Raw genomic sequence first — 19,432 nt, 5'->3', positions numbered from 1 at the left:
AAGATGGTAAACCTGCCCGTTATAAAGCGCGTCTAGTAGCCAAGGGTTTTCAACGCAGGCATGGATTGGACTACACTGAAACCTAAGATACAGTAGAAAAAATGGCTACGAGTTGGACTGTCCTGGCTGTGGAGGTTCACAGGAAAATGTACGTGCATCAACTTGACGTGAAGACCACTTTTCTCTATAGGGATCTTCAAGAGAACGTGTACCTAGTTGTTCCTGACGGGATTGATGCACCGTCCAACCTGGTATGCAAATTGAAGAAATCTTTATGCGGATTGAACCAAAGCCCACGCTGTTGGGAAGTACTCTTGAAGGAAGAATTTTCACGTTCCAAACACGATTACTGCTTCTATGTCAAAACCACTACGAAAGGTAATGTGTTCGTTATTATATATTTTGATGATCTCCTAGTTGCTGGCGATGATTTGGATTCAGTTTTGGACATCAAGAAGATACTTTCTGATATGTTCCAAATGTCAGATTGCGGTGAAATCAACTACTACTATTCGATACGACAGGATGGCAGAAACTCTATCATTGTCCCATGAGACTGAAATCAACCGTGTGCTGACCAAGTTTGGAATGGTTAACTTCAATTTCGTCAAAACGCCGATGGAGAAGGGTTATCTGCTGCAAGTTCAAGACATAAGCACTAGGAAGAAGCCATACCGAGAGTTACTGGGAAGTATCATACGCTATGTGTTCGTCCGGATATCAGCTACTCGATAGGATACCTAGGTAGATATAAGCAGAATCTAGGAGATTCCAATTGGCAAACTTTGAAAAGAATTGCTCACTACTTAACAGGCACAAAGGACATGAAGCTCCTGTACACCAAAAAGGATAATTCAACTGCTCTGGTGGGATTTGCCGACGCACATTAGGCTTCAGCGTAGACAGAAAATCTGTATTCGGATTCGTATTTCAAGGTTTTTGCAGAACAGTTTTGTGAGCCAGCAGAAAACAACAGACGGTGGCCTTATCATCCAGTGAAGCGGTACGCTAAGCATGGCTGTGTCTGAAGGTATATGGCTGAAAGGAATTCTGATGGACCTACATGGAAACGGATCAGTCCTTCACGATCTTCAAGGACAACCAGGTGTATTTTTATGGCGAAAAACGCACAATGTAGAAAGGTGAAACACATCGGTGTCAAGCATCACTACTTGCGGGATCACATCAACAAGGGAACACTGAAGATTACTGGATACTACAAGATTTCAGGAGCTTCGGAAGCTCTTAGGATCAGCCGATTAAGAGGAGGTATTGATGTAATAGAAATAGAAGCTACAGAAGACTTTATTAATTGTTAGCAAGTCTTTAGCAATGCTATTGATTTCAAGTAACAAGTCGATAATTTGTTTCATGCCAATTGTAACACTTCACAAAAGCAGTCCAATATAACAATTGCTCCCGTTTCCAAACCACTGCTGTTTATTTACTCTCAATGAATTACCATGTTTATTCTTTTGGAACTCTTCAAAGGATTTCATCGAAACAAAAATGAGTAAATGGTATTCAAAAGTGATAAAATGTTATTCATTATTTTGTATTGGGCTGATGTAAATAATATTTTAATTTTATCTTCGACATCATTCCAATAGATTTAGGGGGACAGGGGGTTCTAAAAATGAATAACAAGAGACGAAAAAAACTCAATGAATAAAAAACTAGTTTAATGATAAATTAGTAAATGAATTAAGAATCATAATTTGTGTAGTGTTAAGATAAAGCACAGAGCGAAATACGATTGTTAATAGGGAGAATTATTTTTGTCTCTTCAATATTTTGTAATTTTTAAGGGGTGACATACATTAAAAATAAAATTTTCATCAGCCTTATTTCAGAAAAAAATTACAATAATGAAAAAAAGAAAAATTCTTATCAGCCCAATTATTGGAAAAAAGACACTTGCACGGCAGTTGGTTTAATCACATAAATATTTCTTGCAGTGATTCAAATAGTCCTACATTTGCTCTCAACCAAGGTTCTACAAGAAAATCTATCAAAAACAGTATGTTTGCAAAGGCTCAACTCAATTTCCTGGGCCAAACTAATGCCATAATTCGGGGACGGCCCGGCGTGGTAGTTAACAACCATACCTCTCACGCCAAAGTTAGACAGGTCACGAATGATCCACGAGTGTTAAGGTGATACTCTAAGGAAGCCTTATCGTGAAACTTCAAAGGCACAAATGTCAGCTTCCACAAAACATACAAATTTGAAATTGCTACTCTCTGTTTGTAATAGCACAGCAAACAAGGAGTAGCAATTTCAAATTTGTATGTTTTGTGGAAGCTGACATTTGTGCCTTTAAAGTTTCACGCTAAGGCTTCCTTAGAGTATCACCTTAAAGTAACTTTAATAATAAAAGTAAAAAAGTGAAAAACAATGCCATAAAGCAATTCTCCAAACTTGCAAGCCCTAAGTGGAAGTTTTACGTCCAATCAACACCCACAATTTTCCTCGAAGCTCGCTAATGACTTTCATTAATCAGAGCTCCGTCCAGTTGGGGCACACGCTCGAAGCAATTCATAAGCCAGCCTCCCAATCACCATATTTTGCAACATTCCATCGTGCTTTTCACAGTAAAAACCCATTATTACACGCGGCAATATCTTCTAATTCAATGAAGAGTGAACGCTTGAAAATAGCACCTGGTTAGCAGCGACGACGACGACGAAGACGACAATGCATTCCAATTTTAGAGAAATGCAGATCACGTCCTTCCTTCAGTGGGGGAAAGTATGGTGCGTGGTCTGGACAAAAACCCACACCGGACAACAAGCAATATTCAATGAATAACGTTCATTCGACAAGCTCTAGGTTCCGGGTGGGGTGATAGGAAATGTGGAATACGGAAAATTGTAAATTTATTCATGTAAGAAATCATCGTTTTCACGCTTTATGTTCACCTTTTTGGAATGGTGCCCGGCACTCAGGCAGGCGGTCTCTGTCTCCACCTCAAAGCATCCATTTCCTTTTGCAAATGACCTCTTTTTATGGTGTGGTACCGAATCTTTCCAAAGCACCATATCCCATTGGCTAACGTATATTCTGGCTCTCTCTGTTTCGCAGTTGGTGGTCGAAGGAACTTGTCGTAGCCAAATCTTTATGGCACCATTGTTAAGCACACACATACAAACACACACCTCTATCGTTGTTAACATGGAAATTTAGCCTGCCCAGTCCGAGTATAGGTATGACTCAGCCACCAGATCGAACTATCGCTGCCTAACTATATATCTTTTCGCTTGAATGGAACCAGGTTTTAAAACGATTTCACTTTTTATCGCTTCCTGGTCTGCTTCGATTGTTAGCTTAAATACTGAACGGCTTTCCCCTCCCTGGGCGGATCTCACCAAGCGACGATTATACGATATAATCGACTTTTGATAGCTGAAATCTCACTCGGAAAATTTCCCGGAAACCGCACGGAGCCGTACGCATTCATTCACGCTACAATAGTGGAAAGTGGAGCAAGAGCTTCCTCCCGCAGACGCTCCCTGAGCAGCACAGAAGTGGAAAGTTTGAAAAAATAATCCCTTTTTATGTCGTTTTTGTCACCCACCTACAATCTCAGCAGACCGGGAGCTTCCCTGGAAACGGTTTTGGAATGAATGAATGAATGAATGAATGAATGCTGAATAATTTCCTGTTGTGAACGAGAACAATAATGGGACCTGTCTTTTTCGCTATTGTACTCTCCGCCACTCATGGGGTTGATGCTTTTCTTTTTTTCTATCGAACATCTGCCGCCGCCATGGGGAAAAGTGCGTCATTTAGGCTGGAAGTGGCCTTGCTCTGGAGCTAGGGAAAGAATAGTAAGATTAATGATAATGCGGTGGAAATGGCTTCCCGAAATGTGAAAATTTGTGATGACGAAAAGCTGTTGAAATTAATAGAATGGATTAGAAATTCTTCTTCATTGAAGTGATTCGAGGTCACAAAGGGAAACATTTGGGCAGGGCTGCCTCCGATTATACAGGGTCTAGTATAAGATAGTTGCGGATTCAAAACAAACTGCCTTGGTAACCAATGCCTAGGTTGTTTCTAGTAACACTGCTAATGCAATCAAGATAAACGCTGCTCGATTGTCCTAGGCTTTGACAGTTCGTTTGGCTCAAAACCAGCCAGTTCGCTCCTCTCTTAAACTAGACCCTCTCTACTTCAGATGAGGTTTTACGGTGACCAAAGATTAGCCATAAATACGTTAGCCATTCGGAGGTTTGCCAAACGTACGATTGCCATAAAGACGATAGCCATAATAGACGATAGCCATAAAGACGATGCAATTGCAATGCAGTACTCGTTATATGTATTTTGTTAACAAGCCCGAAAATGTAGTGTTGCCTAAGCCAAACGGTATTATTCTGTAATTTATGTTATGATTCCGATAATTTTGGACCACCACTGAAAAGGAGAGAGGAATCATCTTCATCCCTAAGAGTTTAATAATTTTTATTTTATTAAAATCGATCGTATGGAGCAAAAATACATATGTTATTAGTTCGGGCCTTCGGGGGGCGTTTAAAAAAAATTAAACTAGAACTACGAACTTACTCGACTGAAGGTCTGAACTAGAATGATTTATTATTCCGAAGCAAAGAGTTACAATGTGGTAGGGGAATTTACGTATTCTCGGCAACGTAAGCAGTGACCTTCTTTCTATAGCCTGCTTCTCTAAGGAACGCACACATATGCAGTATTGGTTTGTTTACAATCTATTGCTGTCAGCTGCTCTAACAATTTCAGTCGAAAGAATTGTCAAAAACTGTTTTGAAACGCTTTTACAAAGCTCCAATCTTCTCTAGTGAGAGCGAGTATTGTCGGCAACCAGTTTTTCTTCGGCAACCGTTCCATTTGAACTGCATGTAAATCTGCTGTTCTATTATCGGCAACTCGAAATCAGCTACAATTTGTAGTGCGTGTGTTTCATTTCAAGAAAACTCTGCTAGATTGCTTTTTCTCAGTGGTAAAAAGTAGAAGGGTCTGTGCCTAGGGGCACAAACGGAAGCTTGACGTAGGACCGCTAGTGGACGGAATAAATGTGAAGAGCATTAAGTTCTTTTAATTGATCAAATCAGGCATAACATTTGATAACGGCACAAAAGCATTTTTAAACAAACATTCTAAGGCCCTTTACACGCGAACCAAAGTACGCCCACGCAAACCAATACCACTTACGGAAAGGTGATAGTTGCCCATATGCGATGATGTTGTTGGTTTGCGTGGGCGTACTTTGGTTCGCGTGTAAAGGGCCTAAGAAGGTTTGTTTACAAATGCTTTTGTGCCGTTATCAAATGTTATGCCTGAAATATCTATTATCTCAACTCTTTCCGGTTTTGAATTGTAGGCGATCCAAATTTGTAGTAATCTTTTTCAAAAAGAAAGTTGATTACGAGAATCAACAGGGTGGCCAGTGAATTTTCATTTTGAAAATCCCGGTTTTTTCCCGGTTTCCCGGTTCAAATCTTAAAAATTCCCGGTTGTTAATATGCAACAAAAAAAAAAACAAAATTTACTGATAGGATAAAAAAAATGTGATTTAAGAAGATTCCCAAGATTCTGGAGCTTTGAAATTTGTGTAGAGTCTGAAACTAGAACTTTTCTTCAAAATTTGTGATTAATAACATGCTTCGTGATGCAAGATTTGGAGAAACAATAATTAAAATGTGAAATTTTGAATTTTTTCAAGATCACAGATTTATAAAAAAAAACATCAACAAGAATGCAAGATCTAAATTAAACTGTTAGGTAATTTTAGTAGATTTAAAAAAGAATTGTGAAAATAAAAATAAAACATTGCAGAAAATTCCTACGTGGTTCTGATGAGATTTGTATGGGCATCGTGAGGAACATGACAGATGAATTTTAAGAAGAATTCCAAGAGAATTATGATCGGAATTCAACAAGAAACAGAGTTCTTAAAATGTTCTGGCAATAATGTCAACCCTAGTGCGAATGATTCATCACATAACCCAAACAAAATTGATTCCAAAAAATTTGCTGATAATTAGAAAGAAATTATTTAAAATACTCCAAGGGGTTTATAGATTAATTTTCGAAAGATTTCTTTTGTTTTGAATAGAGTTAAAAGAAATATTTGAAAAGATTTTTAAAGGAATCAAAGTTCCGGATAGGCGGGAACGGGAATTATATGAAAGATTCCAATAAATTCTTAGAAGGGGTTGGAAGAAAATTCCTAAAAGAATTCAACGGTAATTATTACGCGGAGTGTTTTCTGGTTTATTTCAGAACAATTTCAAGATAATTCAGAGCAGAATTCAAATTAATTCTGGAATTCTTCATGAGAATTTTGAACAACGAAAAATTAAAACCCCGAAAAGAATAATTCAGTTTCGGTTTTTACAAATATTTGTTTCCAAACTCCAGCATCTTCAATATTTTCTTTAGAGGACCATGCACTTTACATCTGAAATTGAAACGACAAAAATCAATTTGCAATATTGCTGAGTGATTAAATTCTAAAAACAATAAGACGGTATACTGAAGACAATTATGCAACAAATAGAGCAAGACATTCATTTGCTAAAGGATCACTCTGTTTTAATGGTTTATTCTGAAATTCTGATGTAAAAATTTGTTACTATGATATGGTTAATTTATTTTCCCGGTTCTCTTGCAGAATTCACGGGTTTTTCCCGGTTACTTTCCAAATTCCCGGATATTTCCCGGATTTCCCGGTTTGCTGGCCACCCTGTATCAATCAAAATCACTTGCACCCCTGCTTCCAAGTTTGTGTGGTCGTTGGGGGCTTGTGGTTCTGAATATGGACAAACAAGCATAGATAAATTCTATTCCAACTCTTTACTGATGTAAGCTTGATGGCCCTGAAAAGGGCCGTTTTATTGAAGAGGACATCCATGGTCAGTTACGCTTGGCGTGTTTAGTGTAGGTGACAGCATCACGGACCTCATTTTCCACGAACACCTTCAGCACACCTCGTAGATCAGACCGGAGATACGTCAGACACTGCGACGGCGAGCCAGACGACGAATGGTTGTTATCTCGAAGAATTTGCGATGACGATTGGCACCTCCTTTGCCACGACCTACTGCTACTTTTGCTCACCACGCCGTCCGAAGCGAAAATGAGCTGATACCAGTTAGTTAGTTTAAATGATCTTTATTTTAGTTTAACTTGGACGATTACCATATAAATTTTTACTAAGTGATTTAATTGCTTTCTTCATCTTTAGGTATGGGCAAAATTTAAAATTTGTTTTACAGGATTAGTCCTAGACTTAGTACACGGTCGACCACCTTGGTGGGATTGGTTTGTTTTGTTTTTAGAATTTGAAGAGAAACTACTTAATACTACTATTTACAGCTTAAAACTAACCTACTCTACTATATACACTTAACCTACTATGTACAAATTGCTTATTAAAGCATGTTCAGAAAGATTGCATTTTTGAATAAATTTAGTTGTCATATCATCAATTTTGGAATCTACTTTGGGAATTTCTGCCTCTTGATGGAGGTCTGCTATTCTTGTGTCGAATGGACGATCTAGGATCATCCTCAACACTCTATTCTGTGCAACCTGGATTTTGTTCCTGTGGGTCTGAGCGCACGATTCCCACACCGGGGCGGCATAGAAGATCGCGGGGGCTATGATCTGTTTGTAAACAGCCAGTTTGTTTTGCCTTGAGAGGCGGGATCTGCGGCAAATGAGCGGATACAAACACCTAACCAAGGCGGAGCACTTAACTAGGGTTTTCTCTATGTGCGAGCGGAACAGGAGCTTCTCATCGAACAACATCCCGAGATAAGTAACATCAGTGGACCACTCGACCCTTGTACCATCCATTATTACGGTACAGGAGGGAGACGGTTTAAGTTTTGGTGATTGTCTGTGAAGGAACATGATCGCTTGGGTTTTCGAGGCGTTGATTTTGATTTTCCACGAGGTGGCATAATCAGTAAAGGTGTCAAGGCATCGTTGGAGCTTGTTCGTAATTTCACGAGGCATCCTACCCTTGACGGCTATCGCGGTGTCATCTGCGAACAGAAAGAACACGCAACCGTCTCCTAGAGGAGGGATGTCCGACGTGTAGATGCTGTAAAGCAGTGGTCCCAGCAGACTCCCTTGCGGAACACCTGCTGGGATCGGAAATTGTCCCGAAAGGGAACTATTCAACGACACCCTGAACGACCTTTGCTGGAGATAGTTACGGGTGATTTTCACAAGGTATGGTGGAAAGTTGGAGTTACAAAGCTTGTATATAAGTCCGTCGTGCCAGACATTGTCAAACGCCTTTTCGACGTCTAACAAGGCCATGGCTGTGGACTTGGATACAGCTTTGTTACTTCGGATGTTATTCATCACCCGCACTAGCTGATGATTGGTGGAATGCCCCTTGCGGAACCCGAACTGTTCCGGAAGAAGAATGTCATGTTCCTCCACAAACTTGTTTAGTCGGCTGAGGATCAATTTTTCGAACAGCTTGCTCAGCGCTGAGAGCAGGCTAATCGGTCTGTAGCTTGACGGTAGTGAAGGGTCTTTCCCAGGTTTGCGGATCGGGATGATTTTTGCCACCTTCCAGATGCTTGGAAAGTAGTGCAGCTCCAAGCATCTGTTGAGGATGGCAGCCAGCAGCGAGTGGACCCTCGGGCTGATATTTTTCAACGCTAGGTTGAATATTCCGTCAAACCCGGGAGCCTTCATGTTCTTACTATATTTCAGCGCTGAGCAAATTTGTTACTCTGTAATCCGTTCTTCTGGAGGGACGGCACAAGGGGAGGTATCTAACGTCTGGACGCACTGCACAACCTGGTTCTCGAGTGGACTTGGGATTGTAGAGCCAAGCAAATGCGATTGGGCAATGTGCTCCCCAATTGCATTGGCCTTCTCTTCGTTGGTGATAAGCCGTTCGTCATTGACTCTAAGTGGTGGAATGGGCTTGGGGTGAGACTTCAGCACCTTGGCAACCTTCCAGAATGGTCTGGAACGGTCGTCCAGGTTCTGAACGAGCCGCCCGAAACTCTCGTTCCGGATTGAGACCATTCTGGAAGCGATCTGCCGATTCAGATCGACCATTTCGTATTTACGCTGCAGATCCCCAGTCCGCTGAAACTGGCGTCTACGAACATTTCTGAGCCGAATCAAGAGTTTGGTGTGGGAATCAATTGCTTGAAACTTACCCCTCACAGGAACTCGTCGAACGCACTCTTCGTCAGCCACGGATATGGCTTGATGGAGACCCTCCAGAGCCCGGTCGATGTCCTCCACTGTGTCGAGCGGTGGGTTGTCGTCGATGTGGCGGTCGACCACGCGTCGAAACTGGACCCAGTTGACTCGATGGTAGTCCTTCCGCTGGCACGGTGCAGGGGCCACGTTGTAGCCCAGCTCGGTCAGCACCGGTTGGTGGTCCGAACTCAGGTCGTTGACGGCAACCGGCTTGGCTAATCTGGTGTTTGCCAAGAACAGGTCCAGCGTCGATGGGTTGCCCGCCGGTGATGTGAAGGTTGGTTCGTCCGGAAACCAGACGGAATAGAGACCATGCTGGGAATGGTCGAATAGCAGGCGGCCGTTTTGGTTCTGCTGGTAGTTCCGCCAGGCCTCGTGCCGGGCGTTCAGGTCCCCTCCGATTACGAAGCGGGCATTGGTGCGGGTTATGATGGCAAGGTCGTTCTTGAACTGCTGTGCTGTACCATTGCTAACGGTACATTGCCGGGGGCAGTAGACAACGATGAACCGGACGTTTCCGGTCGATGTTTCCACCTCAACGCCGACGGCCTCGATGATGGAAGTGCGGTAGTGGGGTAGGGTGCAGTACTTGATGCCTTTCTTGATGATGACCGCGACACCGCCCCCCCTGGAGCTGGTGCGATCAAGCCGGACAATGCTGTGGTCGGGCAGCCAGAAGCTGTCACCGGTCTTGAGGTGGGTCTCGGTGAGAAGGCCCACGTCGATGTCGTGCTTGCGGAGGAAGTCTGCAAGCTCAATGTTTTTCGCCCCTACGGAGCGAGCGTTCCAGTTGGCGATCTTTATGGGTTCACGGTCCATAATTAGCGACGAAGGAGATGATAGCTTGGAGCTGTTGTGTTCTTGTTGCACAGGTGCGCTTGATGATGATGGCCTGGGCCAACAGTGTGACGATCTCATCCGTTGACAGCGGAGAATCGTCTGTAGCTTCACCGGTTGTACCGGCCAATCCCGGAGCAGGGGGATCCGTCGATGGGCCGGAGGCTTGACTGGGTACTGCAGCGGCAGCCGACTGGGCAGCAGCCAACTGTTGGTTGAGCGGGAGCGGCGCCAACACTGGAATTGGCCGTGGTTGGACCGGTGATAACGGAGGAAAGTTCTGCGCGTTGTTTTCCGGGACCTTCTTGCGACCGGGCTGGTTGTTGGACGAGGCCTTCTTCCGGATCTCGGCGTATTCGGCCCGCTTCGGACAGGCCTTACTCGTGGCCTTGTGGGCAGCACCGCAGTTGGCGCATGTGGGAGCGGCTTCCTCGATGCTGTCGCAGTCGTCGATCTTGTGGTTTTTGCCGCATTTGATGCAGCGGCTGGCCATGCGGCAGTTCCTGGTGCCGTGCCCGAACAATAGGCAGTTCGAGCACTGAGTGACGCCACGGTGGGTTGGCTTATACCGCTCCCACTTCACTACGATGTGGAACAGTGTGCGTGTCGTATGGAGATCCTTCACGGTTGTGGAGTTCTTCTGCAGATGGACCAAGTAGAGCTGGTCACGATACTTGATGGCCTTGCTGCGGGTCATCTTGTGGATTTCGACCGGCTTGAGGCCGTTCGCCTTAATCTCGTCCATTAAGGTGGTGGTGTCCATGTCGTGGAGCCCGCGCAGCACCACTTTCAGCGGCTTGGTGGCCTCGACGTCGTGGGAGAAGTACTCCAGCTTCATCCTGTCCAAGAGGGCCTGGACTGCGTTGTAGTGTTTTTCGGCCGGGACCATCAGTTTGTAGCCTTCCGTGCACCGTTGAATGGTGCAACGAAGGCTCTGCTTAATGTAGAAATCCAGCTGCTCCCATAGCCCGGGAGGGAAGCCCTTCACATAGAAGGGTGGCAACTTAACTTTTTTAGGCACCGTCTCAGGGTCCGACTGCGGCTGGGCTCCGTTCTGCAGGGCGGAGAACGGATTGTTGCTCAGCAGCTTTTTTGCTGCCGATGCGGTGGCGCTGATGTCTTCAGGTCTGGGTCGTTTAGTTCCGGGAGGCCCCGGCTGCGGGTCCGCAACGCCTGTCGGGACGGGCAATGGGGTTTTCTTCTGCTTCTTCTGAGCTGGCTCGGTGGTCGCGCCGTCTCCTGGGAGAGTCTGTTTTCCCGGTAAGCCGGCACTCGCGTTACCGCGCGATTTCTTACCCATGGCTGGGTCAGCGAGAGCGTCACTATACAACGCGGAGCTAATTCGACTTGCGAACGAACGAACGAAACTAGAGAGAATTCAAATCGACTGAACTGCTCAACAGTCTGGCAGCGAATGATGTGAGCTGATACCAGACAGCAGCGTTGCTTTATATCTTTTTAGGTTAAAGCAGAATGATGTGCAACCAAGTGGTATAAAAGCTACAAAGACTCCTCCCATTATGAGTAGTTTGCTATCAAGAAGCGACACTGGCTATTTTCTTTTTGCGTACACGGCGAATGAGAACGCCCCAAATTTGAGTTTAGTTCACTCATAATCGCCAAAAGTGTAGGAACTCAGCGATGAGTAAATTTGTCTCATGATTTCCTGTGGAAAACCTAAAAAATCTGCCAGAAAATGAGGAAATTGACGAAAATTTTATTCAGCCTCGGAGTAGTACCAATAGACTTAGTGAATCCAATCTTTACTTTTCTCAAATTCGGGAATTTTTCCCTGGAAAATCCTGGGAAAACATGAGGAATATTTACTCATCGCTGAGTTCCTGCGCTTATTTCTGATATAACTAAACTCAAATTTGGGTCGTTCTCATTTGCCGTGATAGATATCGGCGCCGGTGGTTAGCGTAATTACCTCTCACCCCAGCAGGCCTGGGTCCAATCTCAGTCGGCGCCATCGGCATGTTCTAAGGCATAACATCTGTGGGAGCTGCCTCCCTGGCGTCGGTAGCATTGGAGCTCAGTACGGAAAAAAAAATCTCGCGTCACTTTTCAATAGGTCCTATCTACATTGATCGATTCTCTTCATCGACACTCTCTTTCGTAAATAACTCGGCTTCACAAATCTGCATCAACAATAGAAAAGAGCCCATCAGCATTTGTAAACAAACCGTTCCAAAGCCCTTTACTCACAAAGCGAAGGCCACCCACACAAACCAACACCATCATCGGATAGGGGAAACTTCTACCTACAAGATGTTGGTGTTGGTTTGTGTGAGCAGCCTTCGATTTGTGAGGCTTTGGAACGGTTTGTTTACAAATGCTGATGGGCCCTATTCTATTGTTGATCCAGAAATGTTTCCTGCCGTCTTCGTCGAATTAGATGCTAGATTGTTGCTTCTTCCATCGAAAATATCCGGCCGTGGCGATTCAAAGTTGATCAAGGTTGATCAAAACAATTTGTATCCCTGCTTCCAGTTTGATCACATGAGCATTTTGTATGGTCGGTGGTTCTGAATATGGACAAACAGGCAGATGAATTCTATTCCTACTCTTTACTGTAATAAGCTTGGTGGCCCTGAAAAGAGCCGTTTTGTTTCCAATGTTGGTGATGATTTAACCTCTGAAACCAAACAGAGTGCGTCTCTGTCACTTCAAAAACGTAGATGACATCCATGGCCGCTTACGCTTGGCGTGTTTAGTGTAGGTGACAGCATCACAGATCTCATTTTTCAGGAACACCTTCAGCACACCTCGTAAATCAAACCGGAGATACGTCAGACACCGCCACGGCGAGCCAGACGACGGATGGTGGTTATCTCGAAGAATTTGCGTTTGGTTCTGAACATGGCGATGAGTGTGCAAAATATTACGCAATTCCATCCTCCCTATTCACACGCGCCCGAGGATCGGAGGCGAATGCCACTTCGACTTGTTTCGTCTACTTACTACTCTCTGACGACTGTGTTGGGGAAGCAGCATATGCATGTAGGTAATTGGTGGATTTGTTAGTTAATTCGACGCTTTTGGACAATGCTGAACATTTACCAGTTTTTCAATAGTTTCTTGTTGAAAATCAACATTCGAAAGCATTGTTATCAATGCGTAGCCATATTTCTGATCGATTGGTGATAAAATTATTGAAATTGGACCAGAGGTAGCTGAGTTATTAACGTTCAAAATCTTTCTTAATTTGTTACATGTTCCATTTTCGGTTTTCACAAAGTGTACCCCCATATAGAAATCAAAGACGTAGTCCTACGTCAAAATATAGTCAAATTGAAGCTGAAAGCATAAAGAATCGTTTGCATGCATTCAGCGAAGTGTTTTCGTAAGAAAATCCAGTGAAAATAGTGTTTCAATTTGGATTGCCGAAAATAGTCTGGCATGCCGAAGCCGTCATTTCCCCTATATACTAAAGGGTTTAATGAAAAACGCTAAGTGCGCGAATTATTACTCATATGCTATCTATGTTTTGTCTGCTGCTAACCCTCTCGTTGTCGCTGATGGATGGTCGCCTCGTGGAAAGGAATGGGAATGCTGATATACAGAAATATGATTATGCATTGTTGTTGTTGTTGTTGCTGTTGTTGTTGGTGCTGGAGTGTCTTATTCTTGCTGATATCGACTGAAGTTCCTGTCGTTAGTGTCGTTGCTGTTTCTCGGATTTGTTGAATTGCTTGTAGTTTTGGGTTCTGGTATGATTTCAGGAAAGTGCTGTACTTAACTCATAATCTTAAAAATCCGTTTAAACGAACCCTGTCCCAAAATCGAACGGCTTTGTGGTTTTGTTGTCAAAATCGTACCATGCCAAAGCCGAACATGTACCGTACTCAAAAATATTTTGTCTATTTAGAAAAATACAATGGAAATGCACAAATAGTTTCTTGCTTAGAGTTTACCATTTCTTTATACTATAAGTTGTACTTTAACGGATAAATGCTTTTAAAAACTCTATCATAAATACTCATAAATTAGTGCAAGATTGACTCCTTCTTGGTATATCGAGCTGTTCTTTGACATATAAAAACTTTTGAAAATTCCATCTGAAAATTATCGAAAACAACATCTTTCTTAGATTTTACTCCTTCTTTCTGTTCTGAGCTGTATTTTGACAGATAAAATCCAATCTAAAATGTCTCAAAAGTAACACCTCTCTTGGAGTTGATTCCTTGTTAAAAGCATGACCTATTATTTGACATTTTTCTTTTATAAAAAATCAATTTCTCTTTAAGTTGACTCCTTCTTTGACAAATACCTATATATTTTTTTTAATTCAATCGAAATAATCACAAATTATCTTTCTCTTGGACTTGACTCCTTCTTTGTATCATGAGCTGTTCTTTGACAGATAATATCCCATCTGAAATTCTCCCTGGGTTGATTCCTTGTTTACAGCATGATCTGTTATTTGAAATGTTACCAATTGTAAAATGTGAATTAACAATTAATTTACTATGGCAAGCATACATCCAACAGCAAACATATATTTGAAAAATGTTAGTTAATTTGATTATAAAAATTGTGGCAGCTGCCCATTATGGCTATCGTACATTATGGCTAACGTCAACATACAAAAATAACAGTATGACAACGTTCATTCCGGCACTCGTCCGTATGGCAAACGGCCGTATGGCTAACGTATGTATGGCGAATGGGGTATCATCGGGATTAACACTAATCCAATATGACATATTCCAGTTATGTGGAAGTCTGATAAATCCAATGAAAATGCTATGATTGAAAATGTGTGGACTAAATGATACATTTACATTGTTGATAAGTTAATGACTATTATCTGATCATCATATGATAAATGAAAATCGGTCGAATTATAAGAATTAACTGAAATAGATTTGAAACTCATAAGCATTAGCTTTACTTTTCACTACAATGTCATATGCATATCATTAATCAATCTAATTAAAGTTTATATGAAAATCACGGCAGGAAAACAGGAACTAATCAGAAAACACAAAAATTTAGTCGACAAAGTTGCTTAAAGCTTTGTCCAAGACTGCAAATGGCATGTTAAATTTTCATTTGGTGACGGTCGAAGCGCGCCGCTCATAAGCGCGCTGCAACCCCGCCCATAAAGATTATACATAGGTGTGTAACTTAGATAGTATTTTATGGCAGCGACTTGAGGAGCGAATCCTGGATAAAGTTCCACCGTGTGTTAAATCAATGGGCACAGTCGTGTGTGGCAGGATAATTTTTCAAGATGGGATTATACCATCTGATTTCTGTTTATGGCCATACGACTGTGCCCATTGATTTAACATACGGCAGCTCTTTATCGAGAATTTATGGGTGGAATTGCCGTTACCAAATGAGAATTTATCATAAGCGCGATAAAATGTTGTTGTCAAAATTATTTTTTAAAAGAAAAATCAATTAAATTCATATCGTGGCTAAAATTTACAAGTAGTTATAGTGCAATTGTTACGTTCTTGAAACTGGTATAATCATTTAAACCCGGTAACGACAGTGGGTCCATCGTCATGGAAAGCATAACGAGCAAAACCGGTTGCTATTAGGGTATGGAACCTCTTATAACCTCAAACCTCAAATCTACGAAAGCTTGTCCAGGGCTGAGTCAAATATATTGGAAAAATAATTGAAAAGATACCTTCTAATCAGGGCTGGCAAATTTCATTTTCAATGAAAGATCTCCCGCGATATTTACAGAGATATTTCATCGCATGAGAAAACGATGACAGAGACTTTCTTCAAATCTCATCGAGTTTTTTGTCATGACAGAACGTGACTGTAGAACGTCGGGATTACTAGATCATGTATTGCTATTTAAGTTACTTGTACCGAGAAAATTTTAAAAATATATTCACTCTACCGATTACATACGGTTCCTTGCTTAAATTCATCTAAATCAGTTAGAATTTTTGATGTCAAAATAGCATAAGAATTATGCTCATGAGCGCGTGATCATTGGAAAATGGCAAGAAAGCTAATGATCGGTCGCTTTGTCTCGTGATAGTGAGAGGACCTGCTTACTTATTGTCACATGACGGCCGTGATATTTATCACCTTTGCTTCTAATTTCTGCATCTGCAAACCACTTCAGCTTGCTAGCTATAAAGCAGCGGTTCTCAAACTTTTGGCGATTGCGACCCACTTTGAGTGAATTCCATAGGCTCGCGAGCTCCCACCAATATTGAATACAGATTAAAGGCCAAAATGAACGTAAAAGCTCAAAAATGGCTTCAATATGCTAAAATACAGCCTTTATGCTGCATGAGTACCTAAATTTAAAAAAAATGCCAGGTCATAAATAAAATTAATAAATTAAAATTTCAAAATAGGATTTCTGTGCAACATCACTTAAGATTTGAAAAATTTCTTGTCGTTTTGTGCGAAATAATAAAAGCAAAACATCGACGAGAGCTTTTTGCAATCTGAAGTGATGTCTTAGAGAAAAGCATTTTCAACATTTTTATGCACTCACTAGGTTACTTTCACCTTTTCATTTACTATTCAGAAATCGAGATTTTGTTGCGAATTAATCAAATTCAATATTTTTGACAAGCAGCCTCCAGGCAGAGTGAATGTAGAAAATCATTGCGCGTTACTGTGGATCGTTTAATAAATCTCATGACAAAACTTACGAAAAAACTGGTTGGAGCATTTGAATATTTTCAGATCTCAGCAGCATTATCAAGATTGTCAATCTTTTAAAATATGTCAAGACTTTCTCAAAAAATTACAACCTATTGCCATCTCTTCACTCATACCTAAGTTCATGCACAATCGTTTCCAAATTGGCCCCGGATCCATTCGCCTTGAAACGTATGCTTATTGGTTGTAACCTGGCATCCCAAGTAACTATTTGGGTTTTATCATGCTTTTAAAAAGAACAAAGAAGCGGTGATTATTTTCCTTTTAATTCCACTTAGTAATTTGCATCCATGACCTATGCGTATTTCAACTACAATGCACTGGCACCATTTGTGTCATTCCCACTAAATACCTATTGAATTCTAACACTCTTAATTACTCTCCATGTCAAGATCAGGTATAAAAAGGAATCTACAACGTGAAGAATCGAAAAAAAAATATCTTATTATTTGTTAAGATTTAAGTAAAGATACAAAAAACTAATTGAAATCAACTGGAAAACAATAATAGGAGTATTGATTTATTTGTTCACCATCTTTGGCATAATAACCACACAGACTGTTTAAAAACACTTAATTCTATTATTACAATCTAGTCTACAAATATTCAAATTAAATACCTCATAAGCGCCATTAAATAGTCCAGAGGATTGTTATATCTGGATGCGGTGCGGTACCCGGGAGTCCATAAAAAGTAAATGTTGCGGAATTGCATTCCGCTAATAACCCATTTCATAACTTTCAACGGCATAATATATTAAAAGTGAACAAGTAACCTAGGATCATAATTTGCGTTTGTAATTTGACGGTTTACGAGAAATGCAAAATCGAAATGTTACGAATTCCATCAGCATCCCTCGTCCCGTCAGAATTAACTACCAGGGGACCCCAGCACCTCCAACTTGCCCAACAACTTTTTTAACCATTTTTCCAAACCACCACAATGTTCTGTTTACCATGTTATTCGACATGATTTATCACATCTGTAAGCACATTGGATTGGTAAGCATGTTTTTAATATTTTTTATCTCTCGTAAACACTTGTCCCGTTGCAGCTGGCAGACCACGAACAGAGACTGAACGGATCAACTTCACGCACAATGGCGGCTATATCATTAGGTTTTATAGTAATTATCACCCCCTGGACGATACAGGAGATTGTGGCAACATGCACAGGATCAAAGGTAAGAGGAAAACGGGAAAATTCAGTTGACGCATAAATTTGTTCGACGAGTATGTGCACCATTAACAGCAGAATGCTCCCGTGAAGTCATCGTCCGGATTACGGGAGCTACACTCAGGAGAACAATTTGAATTCATTTGCTTGCATGCATGTATGTGACGAGCAATGTTTGCATATTTACACTTGAATGCATTTTTGCCGAGCTTCGAGATGCACTTCACTCTTTAGTGCTTTTGGTAGAATAACACATTAATTGAAAGTTTGTTGAACTACGAAGAGCGTTGAACAAACACGCAAGGGTGTAAAACGCGATAATCGTTCTGCTCGTTACTTTGGTGCAAGTGTGCCATAAATATGATTTTGATCCGTGCGAGCTGATAACCGACAAATGGTTTTCGTTTTTGTTTTTTTTTTCTCTTTTGCAGATACCAACATCGATCGATTTCTTCGTCACATGGATAGCATTAAGTAGTAGCTTTTGGAATCCTTTTCTCTACTGGCTCCTGAATGCCAGATTCCGGAGAATTTGTAAAGAAATGTTATCTTCTAAGGTAGGCTCGCTTTGCTTTGCTACATGTTGCATCTTTTTTCGAACCAATTATTTTCCATCCACCACGCAGTGCACCAGTAGCCAAACCTCGCTGGACGAAAAGAGTAGTATAAGCCTAGAGTACGATCAGCACATGACAACACTGCCGCTTCCACCGGGTCCACCTCCGGCGACAATTTGCCGCTCGACGAACCACACACCCCGACCGGACATCGAGTGTCCAGAAAAGTACTGGGACGACGTCCTCGAGCGAACGTTTAGTACCGGTAGCATCAATGCCCTTCACCGCAGTACCTCGTCCAGTTCAACCGCGTACCATCAGACGACTCTCCACAGACACCACCATCGGCACCGGCACCACCACCCACAGCAGCACAATGGCAACGGCAGCAATCATCACAGCAGCAATAGCATCCACAAGTCAACGATCGAACACGGTAAGGACAACAGTGACTTCACTGTGATCTTCCCGACGACCAATTCGGACCCGGCCATGTCTTGCGAACATGAACTGCACGACATCAACTGTGCCAAAAATCGGGCATTTTTCCTTGGTTTCAATCACCACCAAGCGCTACCAGATACCTAGTATCGTAGGGTGCGAACCGGGCGATGGAGTAGGATTAAGCTGTTAGTGATGCGGATTTTATAAAAAAAAAATGTAAGAACACTAAGCAAATCTGTGGCAACCGATTTTTGTATGATGCTGCACCTCAGTAGGGTAAAGGTAGGGTAAAGTAAATTGGATCAAAATCAAATTCGAGTCGTGTAGGAACAAAAAGTGCTTCGGGAGAAAGTTCAGGCTTTCATTTCTAAGGAATGGATAACTTCGTAGTCATGTTAAACAAATGCGAGAAAAAGATTTTACATTTTGAATTTCAAACTAGCTATTCTGGAAAAATTGTTTTACTTCTTTGAAATCAAAATGCAATGTTAATTGTATTATGGTTTCAATTCACTATTATTTTATTATGATCTAATTTAAACTTT

General features: G+C 41.7%; 1 protein-coding gene across 1 annotated transcript in view; it reads left to right on the top strand.

Moving 5' to 3' along the window:
* The window catches only part of LOC135710934 (trace amine-associated receptor 8c), a 91,803-nt gene extending 72,584 nt beyond the window's left edge, over positions 1-19,219 (top strand). The window contains exons 5-7 of the mRNA XM_065233656.1: positions 17,765-17,893; positions 18,318-18,443; positions 18,513-19,219. Of these exons, the coding sequence (XP_065089728.1) occupies positions 17,765-17,893; positions 18,318-18,443; positions 18,513-19,031 (774 nt within the window). The 3' untranslated portion in view covers positions 19,032-19,219. The remainder of the gene's footprint in view (positions 1-17,764; positions 17,894-18,317; positions 18,444-18,512) is intronic.
* The last annotated feature ends 213 nt before the right edge of the window (positions 19,220-19,432 follow it).

The sequence above is a fragment of the Ochlerotatus camptorhynchus genome, unplaced genomic scaffold (genome assembly GCF_037179485.1).
Source record: "Ochlerotatus camptorhynchus isolate MF236.1 unplaced genomic scaffold, CSIRO-AGI_Acam_v1.1 ptg000406l, whole genome shotgun sequence".
NCBI lineage: Eukaryota > Metazoa > Arthropoda > Insecta > Diptera > Culicidae > Ochlerotatus > Ochlerotatus camptorhynchus.
Note: the sequence above shows the minus strand (reverse complement) of the source record. Positions and strands in the feature narration are given on the sequence as shown.